Source organism: Schistocerca serialis, chromosome 2 (assembly GCF_023864345.2).
Source record: "Schistocerca serialis cubense isolate TAMUIC-IGC-003099 chromosome 2, iqSchSeri2.2, whole genome shotgun sequence".
Classification (NCBI taxonomy): domain Eukaryota; kingdom Metazoa; phylum Arthropoda; class Insecta; order Orthoptera; family Acrididae; genus Schistocerca; species Schistocerca serialis.
The window spans coordinates 212,092,595-212,105,303 of record NC_064639.1 but is presented as its reverse complement, the minus strand read 5'-3'; the positions used below and the strand labels follow the sequence as shown (position 1 = coordinate 212,105,303).

Here is a 12,709-nt window from a genome sequence, read left to right as displayed (position 1 = left end):
ACGCTCCACACTTCCCTCCATCACCAAATTAGCTATTCCTCGATGTTTCACAACATGTTCTACGAACCAAACCCTTCTTTTAATCAACTTTTGCAGTATGTTACATTTTTTCCGATTCGATTCAGTACCTCTGCATTTGGTATCCTGTCTTCCCACTTCTTCTTCAGCATTCTTTTGTACTCCCGCATTTCCAAATCCTCTACAAAAGTCATGAAAAGGCCAAACAAGACACTCACAAAAGTAGCTTGTTGCAAGAATCAACTTGTATTTTGTACAGAGCCACAGTGTCAAAACGTCAGTTTTTGTCAAAATACCACCAACGAATCCATATACGCTGCCAGAGAATATGTCGATACACCCGACGAAGAGACACTTATTATGTCGTCTTGGAAATACAAACACAACAGAACTCTTTGGAAACGTAAACATCTCTGTCCATTACTTGTTAACCTCACATCATCGAATGTCCGATTCCATAAATTCTACACCACCAAAGTTATAGTCGCTGTCCCGGTTGAGCCGCGCGGGCTTAGCCGAGTGGTCTCAGGCGCTACAGTCGTGGACTGTGCGGCGGGTCCCGCGGAGGTTCGAGTCCTCCCTCGGGGATGGGTGTGTGTTCAAAAAAGGTTCAAATGGCTCTGAGCACTATGGGACTTAACTTCTGAGGTCATCAGTCCCCTAGAACTTAGAACTACTTAAACCCAACTAACCTAAGGACATCACACACATCCATGCCCGCGGCAGGATTCGAACCTGCGACCGTAGCGGTTTCGCGGTTCCAGACTGTAGCGCCTAGAACCGCTCGGCCACCTCGGCGGGCCCATGGGTGTGTGTGTTTGTCCTTAGGATAATTTAGGTTAAGTAGTGTGTAAGCTTAGGGACTCATGACCTTAGCAGTTAAGTCCCATAAGATTTCACACAGATTTAAACATTTTGTCCCGGTTGAAGTTGTTGCCTCATTTTTCCCACTTCCAAAATAACTTGATGCTTGTTTTTAATGCGACGCTCCGCAATTGCTGGTTTCTACAGATATTGATATTTTAACATCTACATCTATAATTCGCAAGCCATCTTACGGTGATTGGTGGATGGTACATGTGGAGCAACGAAATTCTCTCGCCCTCCCCCTCCCCCTCCATATTTCATTCATTCGAAGAGCAGCAGGATGAGTTTACCATATTGTCCTGTCCACCAAACTCACCGGATTTAAACGCAATTGATGAACTGTGGGACCACGTCGATCGGGCTGCTCGCGCCATGGATTCTCAACCGAGCAAACTAACGCAGCTGGCCACGGCACTGTAGTCGTCATGGCTCCACATCCCTGTCGCTATGTTCCACAACACCAGTGACTCTCTTCCTCCACGTCTGCGCTGCAAAATATGCTTGGAATCGCTGTGAATATGTGAAGAGCTGCATAATCTACGGAACACTTTGTTCTATATATTTATCCTCCAGCCTGTTACACTACTGGCCATTAAAATTGCTACACAACAAAGATGACGTGCTACAGACGCGAAATTTAACCGACAGGAAGAAGATGCTGTGATATGCAAATGATTCGCATTTCAGAGCATTCACACAAAGTTGGCGCCGGTGGCGACACCTACAACGTGATGACATGAAGAAAGTTTACAACCGATTTCTCATACACAAACGGCAGTTGACCGGCGTTGCTTGGTGAAACGTTGTTGTGACGCCTCGTGTAAGGAGGAGAAATGCGTACCATCACGTTTCCGACTTCGATAAAGATCGGATTGTAGCCTATCGCGATTGCGACTTATCGTATCGCGACATTGCTGCTCGCGTTGGTCGAGATCCAATGACTATTAGCAGAATATGGAATCGGTGGGTTCAGGAGGGTAATACGGAACGCCGTGCCGGATCCCAACGGCCTCGTATCACTAGTAGTCGAGATGGCAGGCATCTTATCCGCATGGCTGTAACGGATCGTGCAGCCACGTCTCGATTCCTGAGTGAACAGATGGGGACGTTTACAAGACAACAACCACACGCACGAACAGTTCGACGACGTTTGCAGCAGCATGTACTATCAGCTCGGAGACCATGGCTGCGGTTACCCTTGACGCTGCATTACAGACAGGACCACCTGCGATGGTGTACTCGGCGACGAACGTGGGTGCACGAATGGCAAAACATCATTTTTTCGGATGAATCCAGGTTCTGTTTACAGCATCATGATGGTCGCATCCGTGTTTGGCGACATCGCGGTGAACGCACATTGGAAGCGTGTATTCATCATCAACTTACTGGCGTATCACCCGGCGTGATGGTATGGGGTGCCATTGGTTACACGTCTCGGTTACCTCTTGTTCGCTTTGACGGCACTCTGAACAGTGGACGTTACATTTCAGATGTGTTACGACCCGTGGCTCTACCCTTCATTCGATCCCTGCGAAACCCTACATTTCAGCAGGATAATGCACGACCGCATGTTGCAAGTCCTGTACGGGCCTTTCTGGATACAGAAAATGTTCGACTGCTGCCCTGGCCAGCACATTCTCCAAATCTCTCACCAATTGAAAAAGTCTGGTCAATGGTGGCCGAGCAACTGGCTCGTCACAATACGCCAGTCACTACTCTTGATGAACTGTGGTATCGTGTTGAAGCTGCATGGGCATCTGTATCTGTAGATGACATCCAAGCTCTGTTTGACTCAATGCCCAGGCGTATCAAGACCGTTATTACGGCCAGTTCTGGGTACTGATTTCTCAGGATCTATGCACCCAAACTGCGTGAAAATGTAATGACACGTCAGTTCTACTATAATATATCTGAGTACCAGTTTATCATCTGCATTTCGTCTTGGTGTAGTAAGTTTAATGGCCAGTAGTGTACTTAAAACTAATCAGTATTTGTAGCGAAATTGCAATTGTCATTGTTTAATTCAGGTTTTTTTCGAAAATTGTTGAATTGTAACATGAAACAGAGGGATGTTTACTAAAAATAAAAATACAGATTTATCATACAGCGCTAGAAAACGCGATTCCGTCGAAAAACGCAAAGTGTACAAAATTGCAAAACAAAAACATATCAAACATCGCTTCAACGTTTCTTCGAGCTTTTATACAACATGTTTCTCTTACTGCTAAACAACTTTCGCACTTATCAGCTATAGCAGGAAACTCATACCTTCGGCCAGTATGGAGAACATTCTGTTGAGTACAAAATAACAATAATAATTATGAAGATTTTTTGTGCTTTTGCATGTAAACTGTATTTGCAAAACTAATTGTTTTAGTTACGCAAAAGAGCAGAAGTTACGTGAGCAGCTGTTTTTTTTTTTTACTTGTAAAATGTTATCAAATTTTGTAAGGATATAAAATACGTAACGGTCTAACACTGTACGATGAGCGGCTGTAATTCATTTTTGTTCCTCTCCCCAAAAGTGCTACCAGTATTACCATCAATCCTACCATTTACTACATCAGTCATATACCCTACAAAAACTACGGATCCGTAGTGTTGGTCAGTGCGCAACTCTACTGTTTACGGAGATTTGTTGTCAGTAGTGTAATCAAACACCAGTCAATCCCTTGCCTAATTATGCACTATGTTGTTGTTGTTCTTGTGGTTCTCCGTCTAGAGTTTGATGCAGCTCTCCATGCTACTCTATCCTGTGCCAGCTTCTTCATCTCCCAGTACGTACTGTAACCTGCATCCTTCTGAATCTGCTTAGGGTGTTCATCTCTTGGTTTCCCTGTACGGTTTTTACCCACCACGCTGCCCTCCAATACTAAATTGGTGATCCCTTGATGCCTCAGAATATGTCCCACCAACCGATCCCTTCTTCTAGTCAAGATGTGCCACAAATTTCTATTCAATACCTCCTCATTAGTTATGTGATCTATCCATCTAATCTTCAGCATTCTTCTGTAGCGCCACATTTCGAAAGCTTCTATTCTCTTCTTGTCCAAACTATCTATCGTCCACGTTTCACATCCACACATGGCTACACTCCATACAAATACTTTCAGAAACGACTTCCGAACACTTAAATCTATACTCGATGTTATCAAATTTCGCTTCTTCAGAAACACTTTCCTTGCCATTGCCAGTCTGCATTTTATATCCTCTGTACTTCGACCATCATCAGTTATTTTGCTCCCCAAATAGCAAAACTCATTTACTACTTTAAGCGTCTCATTTCCTAATCTAATTCCCGCAGCATCACCCGATTTAATTCGACTACATTCCATTATCCTCGCTTTGCTTTTGTTGATGTTCCTCTTATATCCTCCCTTCAAGACACTGTCCATTCCGTTCAACTGCTCTTTCAGGTCCCTCTATATACTCCTTCCACCTTTCTGTTTTCCCTTCTTTGCTTAGAACTGGGTTTCCATCTGAGCTCTTGATATTCGTGCAAATGGTTCTCTAGTCCCATAAGGTTTCTTTAATTTACCTGAAGGCAATATCTATGTTACCCCTAATGATATGCCCCTCTATATCCTTACATTTATCCTCTAGCCCTCCCTGCTTAGCCATTTTGCACTTCCTGTCGATCTCATTTTTGAGACGTTTGTTTTCCTTTTTGCCTGCTTCATTTACTGCATTTTTATATTTTCTGCTTTCATCAATCAAATTCAATATCTCTTCTGTTACCCAAGGATTTCTATTAGTCCTCGTCTTTTTACCTACTTGATCCTCTGCGCCATATCTTACATTTATTTACGTTGTAGGTCAACCACCAGTCCCTAAACCAATCGTCGATACTCTGCAAGCCCTGCGTTTCACTTAAGTCTTCTGGCGTTACAACGTTCCTATAGGCAACAGAACATCCAGGAATGTGCTTCCGACTTTGGAACTCTAGATCATTAACATAAACTGTAAGCAGTAATGGCTCTGTAACACTCCGTTATGGTACTCCCGAAATCTCCTGGACATCTGTTGATTTCGTCCCGTTAAGACCAACATGCTGAATTCTATCTACTAGCAAGTCCTTAGCCCAACCATTACCCGGTCCGATACACAGTTACCTCGTATTTTGTTGGCTATACGGCTGTGTGGATCTGCAGCGAATTTCTTCCTCAGGTCAAGAAACACAGTATCAAACCGGACGTTGTTGTCTACGAAGCTGTAGACCTCACGGACGAACGCATGGAGCTGTTTTCCAATATCTCTATTTGCTGGCTCCGTTTTGACTTTTACAGAGGTGATTCTCCTTCTCCAAAAGCGTCATAATGCGGGAGCATTGAATGTGGTCCAAAATTCTACGTAGATTGACGCCAGGATATAGACCTCTATTTACGTTATTTCAACAAGAAATAACACAACCGACCGGTTGCAAGTAATTGTTTAAAACATTTATGTAGGTTTCGACACTTCTAAGGATGTATCCTTCAGAATGAAAGTTTAAAAACCCTGTAAAATAATGTACAGGGTTATTACAAATGATTGAAGCGATTTCACAGCTCTACAATAACTTTATTATTTGAGATATTTTCACAATGCTTTGCACACAAGTACAAAAACTCAAAAAGTTTTTTAGGCATTCACAAATGTTCGATATGTGCCCCTTTAGTGATTCGGCAGACATCAAGCCGATAATCAGGTTCCTCCCACACTCGGCGCAGCATGTCCGCATCAATGAGTTCGAAAGCATCGTTGATGTGAGCTCGCAGTTCTGGCACGTTTCTTGGTAGAGGAGGTTTAAACACTGAATCTTTCACATAACCCCACAGAAAGAAATCGCATGGGGTTAAGTCGCGAGAGCGTGGAGGCCATGACTTGAATTGCTGATCATGATCTCCACCACGACCGATCCATCGGTTTTCCAATCTACTGTTTAAGAAATGCCGAACATCATGATGGAAGTGCGGTGGAGCACCATCCTGTTGAAAGATGAAGTCGGCCCTGTCGGTCTCCAGTTGTGGCATGAGCCAATTTTCCAGCATGTCCAGATACATGTGTCCTGTAACGTTTTTTTCGCAGAAGAAAAAGGGGCCGTAAACTTTAAACCGTGAGATTGCACAAAACACATTAACTTTTGGTGAATTGCGAATTTGCTGCATGAATGCGTGAGGATTCTCTACCGCCCAGATTCGCACATTGTGTCTGTTCACTTCACCATTAAGAAAAAATGTTGCTTCATCACTGAAAACAAGTTTCGCACTGTACGCATCCTCTTCCATGAGCTGTTGCAACCGCGCCGAAAATTCAAAGCGTTTGACTTTGTCATTGGGTGTTAGGGCTTGTAGCAATTGTAAACGGTAAGGCTTCTGCTTTAGCCTTTTCCGTAAGATTTTCCAAACCGTCGGCTGTGGTACGTTTAGCTCCCTGCTTGCTTTATTTGTCGACTTCCGCGGGCTACGCGTGAAACTTGCCCGCACGCGTTCAACCGTTTCTTCGCTCACTGCAGGCCGACCCGTTGATTTCCCCTTACAGAGGCATCCAGAAGCTTTAAACTGCGCATACCATCGTCGAATGGAGTTAGCAGTTGGCGGATCTTTGTTGAACTTCGTCCTGAAGTGTCGTTGCACTGTTATGACTGACTGATGTGAGTGCATTTCAAGCACGACATACACTTTCTCGGCTCCTGTCGCCATTTTGTCTCACTGCGCTCTCGAGCGCTCTGGCGGCAGAAACCTGAAGTGCAGCTTCAGCCGAACAAAACTATATGAGTTTTTCTACGTATCTGTAGTGTGTCGTGACCATATGTCAATGAATGGAGCTACAGTGAATTTATGAAATCGCTTCAATCATTTGTAATAGCCCTGTATAGAAAAATACGTCTGACGGAAACTTTAACCAAGATGAAAAAATCATAACATAAAAAGGTTATCTACGTAAAGTTACATAGCTAGAAGGCAATAGCCAAAGTTTAGAGCAGACTTGCTCAAGTCAAAAATTAAAAACTGAAAACGTTTCAGCCTTTGGTACTTTCACTTTGCAAGGAACAACATCAGACTGAGCAGCTCACTAGCTTATACTGCTGCTACGAAAACAAGACTCAAGTTACCCCGCATATCTAGCGTGGACAGTGAAATAGGTCCATTTGAGAAGTCATAGCAGAAATAATCAAATAAAACAACAGCGAATTTTAAAAAGCCAAATTCAAAGTATATATTTTATTGATTATTTCTTATCGTGTTGCCACATTACTGTTCTAGTACCACCCTGTCAAGCAAGGGCATAATTTCGCAGTACTAGCCTGCAAATTGTCACCCATTTTACTGCAGCGTAGTAGGAATTAAGTTTTCTGCTACTGTGCCTTATTGTTCTATACGTCAGTTGGTGGAGAGTAAATAAATCTGTGACGTCGATGGACAGTGTATTAAGGAATGATAGAAGCAGTGCCTAATCTTACATGGTACTAGGAACCAATGACAAGGCAGCCAGTAAACAGGGACGTAATAGTATAGGAAATGTTAACAGTCAGTCTTAATGTATTTGGCGTCCACCCTGAAAGCTGAATGGTCAGCGTGACGGACTGTCGTCCTAAGGGGCCCGGGTTCGATTCCCAGCTGGGTTAGGGATTTTCTCCGCTCAGGGACTGGGTGTTGTGTTGTCTTCATCATCATTTCATCCCCATCCGGCACGCAGGTCGCCCAATGTGGCGTCGAATGTAATAAGACCTGACCCGTGAGGGGCCTCCCGGCCTATGACAACAAACGCTCATTTCAATGTATTTGACGAGGTAATGTGTCCACTTTCATCACAATGTTCGTACGGAAACTTGCCCAGCTTCGCGGAATGAGATGCAGAGATTTCGGATTTGGAGTAGGCCAGTCGTCTATTGACTTACCTTGAGGTCCGGCTCTATGACAACATGGCGGCCGTGCACCGCCCCGATGGCGACGCCGCTGTGGTTGCTGCCGACGCCGCGGAAGGTGCGGACGCCGACAGAGGACGCCACGGCGGTCAGCGACGCCAGCAGCGGCTCCTCCACCCCCACCTCCGCCCCCACCTCCGCCTCCGCGTCCTCCTCGTACTCTGGCTCCGAGTCCGTCTCCTCCGACGATGCGGTCGGTAATGTGCTCATCGTGGGCAGCGTGGTCACCTGTGTAAACGCAGCCGAGTTAACGGTATCTGCTCGATCGAGGTACAGGGGGGTGAACAAAATAATATGAACACCTGAGATGTACACACTATTTATTCAAACGTTTTTTATTCCAGTCTCTGATCACAATATCGATGACCGGTTTCAGTCCGTAATGACCATCCTCAAATCTTTTTTACACCATGTCCTAAAGTGATAAGGCTATAATGGCATCGTCAAAACATATAAATATAATGAGCACAGCAACGTCACCTAGATCTAAAATAAGGTGTAGAATAGGCCACATCGTCCACACAGTCATTATTGCAATAACGACTGAATACTGAGTTGCAATAATGACTGTGTGGACGGTGTGGCCTATTCTACACCTTATTTTAGATCTAGGTTACGATACTGTGCTCATGATATTTATATGTTTTGACGATGCCATTATAGCCTTATCACTTTAGGACATGGTGTAAAAAAAGATCTGAGGATGGTCATTACGGACTGAAACCGGTCATCGTCTAAAGAATTGATATTGTGGTCAAAGACTGGAATAAAAAACATTTGATAGTATTAGATCACTGTTTGTATGGCCGGCCGGAGTAGCCGAGCGGTTCTAGGCGCTACAGTCTGGAACCGCGCGACCGCTATGGTCGCAGGTTCAAATCCTGCCTCGGGCATGGATGTGTGTGTTGTCCTTAGGTTAGTTAGGTTTAACTAGTTCTGAGTTCTAATGGACTGATGACGTCAGAAGTTAAGTCCCATAGTGCTCAGAGCCATTTGAACCAACTGTTTGTATACGCGAATATGTCGCAGTTACTATTTATTTATTAATAAGGAGTTGGACCACCATAGGCTTTGAGGACAGCTGAAGTTCTTCGCTGAATACATTTGTAGAATTTCCAAAGGAATTTTATCCCATTCTTGTACAAAACATCCGCCAATTGCTTCAACGATGTTGCAGCTGGAAATCTGCTCCTCACTCTGTGCTGCAAAACTCCCCATAAAGTTTCAGCCATGTTGAGGTCTGGTGATTGTGCTGGTCAAGGAAGATGTCTGATGATATTCTGAAGCTCCACAAACCATGTTCGAAATGTTCAAATGTGTGTGAAATCTTACGGGACTTAACTGCTAAGGTCATCAGTCCCTAAGCTTACACACTACTTAACCTAAATTATCCTAAGGACAAACACACACACCCATGCCCGAGGGAGGACTCGAATCTCCGCCGGGACCAGCCGCACGGTGCATGACTGCAGCGCCTGAGACCGCTCGGCTAATCCCGCGCGGCCCACAAACCACGCCTGAATCTTTTAACTGTGTGTAAGTGCGCACAATCACCTTCGAATATCGCAGTGTTTGGCAGCAATATGCTACTCATATTAAGCACATCGTTATCAAGGATGCCGAGATATCCATTCGCAGTAATCCGGCCAGTGAGGGTAATGATAAAACCAGCAGAATACCACGATGTAGCCGCCCAAATCGTAACGAAACCTCCGCTATGGTTAATTGTAGGAAACAGCCACGCCGGATCGTAGACTTCTTTTGAGATTCTCCATACATAAACACGGCCGATTGTAGGGAACAACGTAAACTATGATTCGTCGGACAAAACCACTTCATTGCAGTAATTAAGTGTCCAAGTTTTATGATTGTGCCATCATTTCTTTCGCAGCTTTGCGTTGGCTTCCGTTATTAAGGTTTCACCATTACAGTCCGTCTATGAATATTAGCCCTGTCAAGGTCCCCCCCGTACTGTTTTTGTCGACAGATTCCTACTCAAGCGAGTGTCGAGTTCTGTAGTCACTTATGTTGTCTAAACACAATCCAATTCTGCCCCGGTAGCTGAGTGGTCAGCACGACAAAATGTCAATCCTTAGGGCCGGGGCTCGATTCCCAGCTGGGTCGGAGATTTTCTCCGCTCAAGGACTGGGTGTTGTGTTGTCCTAATCATCATCATTTCATCCCCATCGACGCGCAAGTCAAATCGAAAGACTTGCACCCGGCGAACGGTCTACCTGACAGGAGGCCCTAGCCACACGACATTTACATTGCAGTCCTCATTAATGCTCGTCAGTTCCTGTCAGGTAACTTCGGCTTTCGCCCACTACTCCTCTTCCCCGATGATGCTTTATCATATTTTGTCCATGCTAACATTAGCGTGCACACTGTCGTGCGTCTAAACTGTTCAACCGTAGCTAACCGCGCACCGACGAGTTGCCCTTTCTGGAAGTCTGAGAGATAACACATTTAGCCGATCGCGTCGCAGAACAAAGCGTATAGTACACTGAAAGATAACTTCCAAGACTTGGCACGTCAACCGTTCACTGCAGCCACAATGCTGTATTTACATGTACACATGATGCCAATTTGCAACAAGCTGTACTACACTCCTGGAAATGGAAAAAAGAACACATTGACACCGGTGTGTCAGACCCACCATACTTGCTCCGGACACTGCGAGAGGGCTGTACAAGCAATGATCACACGCACGGCACAGCGGACACACCAGGACCCGCGGTGTTGGCCGTCGAATGGCGCTAGCTGCGCAGCATTTGTGCACCGCCGCCGTCAGTGTCAGCCAGTTTGCCGTGGCATACGGAGCTCCATCGCAGTCTTTAACACTGGTAGTATGCCGCGACAGCGTGGACGTGAACCGTATGTGCAGTTGACGGACTTTGAGCGAGGGCGTATAGTGGGCATGCGGGAGGCCGGGTGGACGTACCGCCGAATTGCTCAACACGTGGGGCGTGAGGTCTCCACAGTACATCGATGTTGTCGCCAGTGGTCGGCGGAAGGTGCACGTGCCCGTCGACCTGAGACCGGACCGCAGCGACGCACGGATGCACGCCAAGACCGTAGGATCCTACGCAGTGGCGTAGGGGACCGCACCGCCACTTCCCAGCAAATTAGGGACACTGTTGCTCCTGGGGTATCGGCGAGGACCATTCGCAACCGTCTCCATGAAGCTGGGCTACGGTCCCGCACACCGTTAGGCCGTCTTCCGCTCACGCCCCAACATCGTGCAGCCCGCCTCCAGTGGTGTCGCGACAGGCGTGAATGGAGGGACGAATGGAGACGTGTCGTCTTCAGCGATGAGAGTCGCTTCTGTCTTGGTGCCAATGATGGTCGTATGCGTGTTTGGCGCCGTGCAGGTCAGCGCCACAATCAGGACTGCATACGACCGAGGCACACAGGGCCAACACCCGGCATCATGGTGTGGGGAGCGATCTCCTACACTGGCCGTACACCACTGGTGATCGTCGAGGGGACACTGAATAGTGCACGGTACATCCAAACCGTCATCGAACCCATCGTTCTACCATTCCTAGACCGGCAAGGGAACTTGCTGTTCCAACAGGACAATGCACGTCCGCATGTATCCCGTGCCACCCAACGTGCTCTAGAAGGTGTAAGTCAACTACCCTGGCCAGCAAGATCTCCGGATCTGTCCCCCATTGAGCATGTTTGGGACTGGATGAAGCGTCGTCTCACGCGGTCTGCACGTCCAGCACGAACGCTGGTCCAACTGAGGCGCCAGGTGGAAATGGCATGGCAAGCCGTTCCACAGGACTACATCCAGCATCTCTACGATCGTCTCCATGGGAGAATAGCAGCCTGCATTGCTGCGAAAGGTGGATATACACTGTACTAGTGCCGACATTGTGCATGCTCTGTTGCCTGTGTCTCTGTGCCTGTGGTTCTGTCAGTGTGATCATGTGATGTATCTGACCCCAGGAATGTGTCAATAAAGTTTCCCCTTCCTGGGACAATGAATTCACGGTGTTCTTATTTCAATTTCCAGGAGTGTATATTGCGCCGGCCGCTGTGGCCGAGCGGTTCTAGCCGCTTCAGTCCAGAACCGCGCTGCTGCTACTGTCGCAGGTTCGAATCCTGCCTCGGGCATGGATGTGTGTGACGTCCTTAGGTTAGTTAGGTTAAAGTAGTTTTAAGTCTAGGGGACTGATGACCTCAGATGTTAAGTCCCATAGTGCTTAGAGCCATTTGTACTATACTGCATGGTGTTCATATTGTTTTGTCCATTCCCTATAGATTTCTTATGTACTCTAAACTGTATGTCCATCCATACGAGTCTGGAATGCGGCACGGTTGGACTTGTGGCTAGAGATATAGGGTGTGGGTTAAAATTTGGAAACACCGTGAGAAACACAAGTCTGAACATAAATGTAGATTCTAGCAAAGCCAGCATGTTGGCCTATTGTACCTGATCACGGATGCCACCTGTGCAGTCTCCTCAGCACTGCACGTCGCAAGTGTCAGTCTAGTCAAAACAGTGTTCTGTTTAAATGTGAGTCCATTATGTCGCAGCTCGGTGCATTCGAACGCGGGCAATTGTAGGTTCAAAAAAATGGTTCAAAAAATGGCTGTGAGCACTATGGGACTTAACATTTCTCGTCATCAGTCCCCTAGAACTTAGAACTACCTAAACCTAACTAACCTAAGGACAAGCCCGAGGCAGGATTCGAACCTGCGACCGCAGCGGTCACGCGGTTCCAGACTGAAGCGCCTAGAACCGCACGGCCACATCGGCCGGCGGCAATTGTAGATGCTCGTATAGTGAGGGCTTCCATAACCAACGTAGCCGAAGTGTTTCGTGACTCACGAGGCGTCGTATCGCCGATTTATAGCGCATACTGGAAAAGCGGAAAAATATCGCCCGCTAAGTCACAACGTGGATGA

The 12,709-nt window shown here is 46.4% G+C and overlaps 1 protein-coding gene across 1 annotated transcript in view; it reads right to left on the bottom strand.

Annotated features, from left to right (window-relative positions):
* Window positions 1–1,244: 1,244 nt before the first annotated feature.
* The window catches only part of LOC126455485 (uncharacterized), a 349,352-nt gene continuing 337,887 nt past the window's right edge, over window positions 1,245–12,709 (bottom strand). The window contains exons 3-4 of the mRNA XM_050091237.1: window positions 7,766–8,020; window positions 1,245–1,373 (exon numbers count right to left, since the gene is read on the bottom strand). Of these exons, the coding sequence (XP_049947194.1) occupies window positions 1,266–1,373; window positions 7,766–8,020 (363 nt within the window). The 3' untranslated portion in view covers window positions 1,245–1,265. The remainder of the gene's footprint in view (window positions 1,374–7,765; window positions 8,021–12,709) is intronic.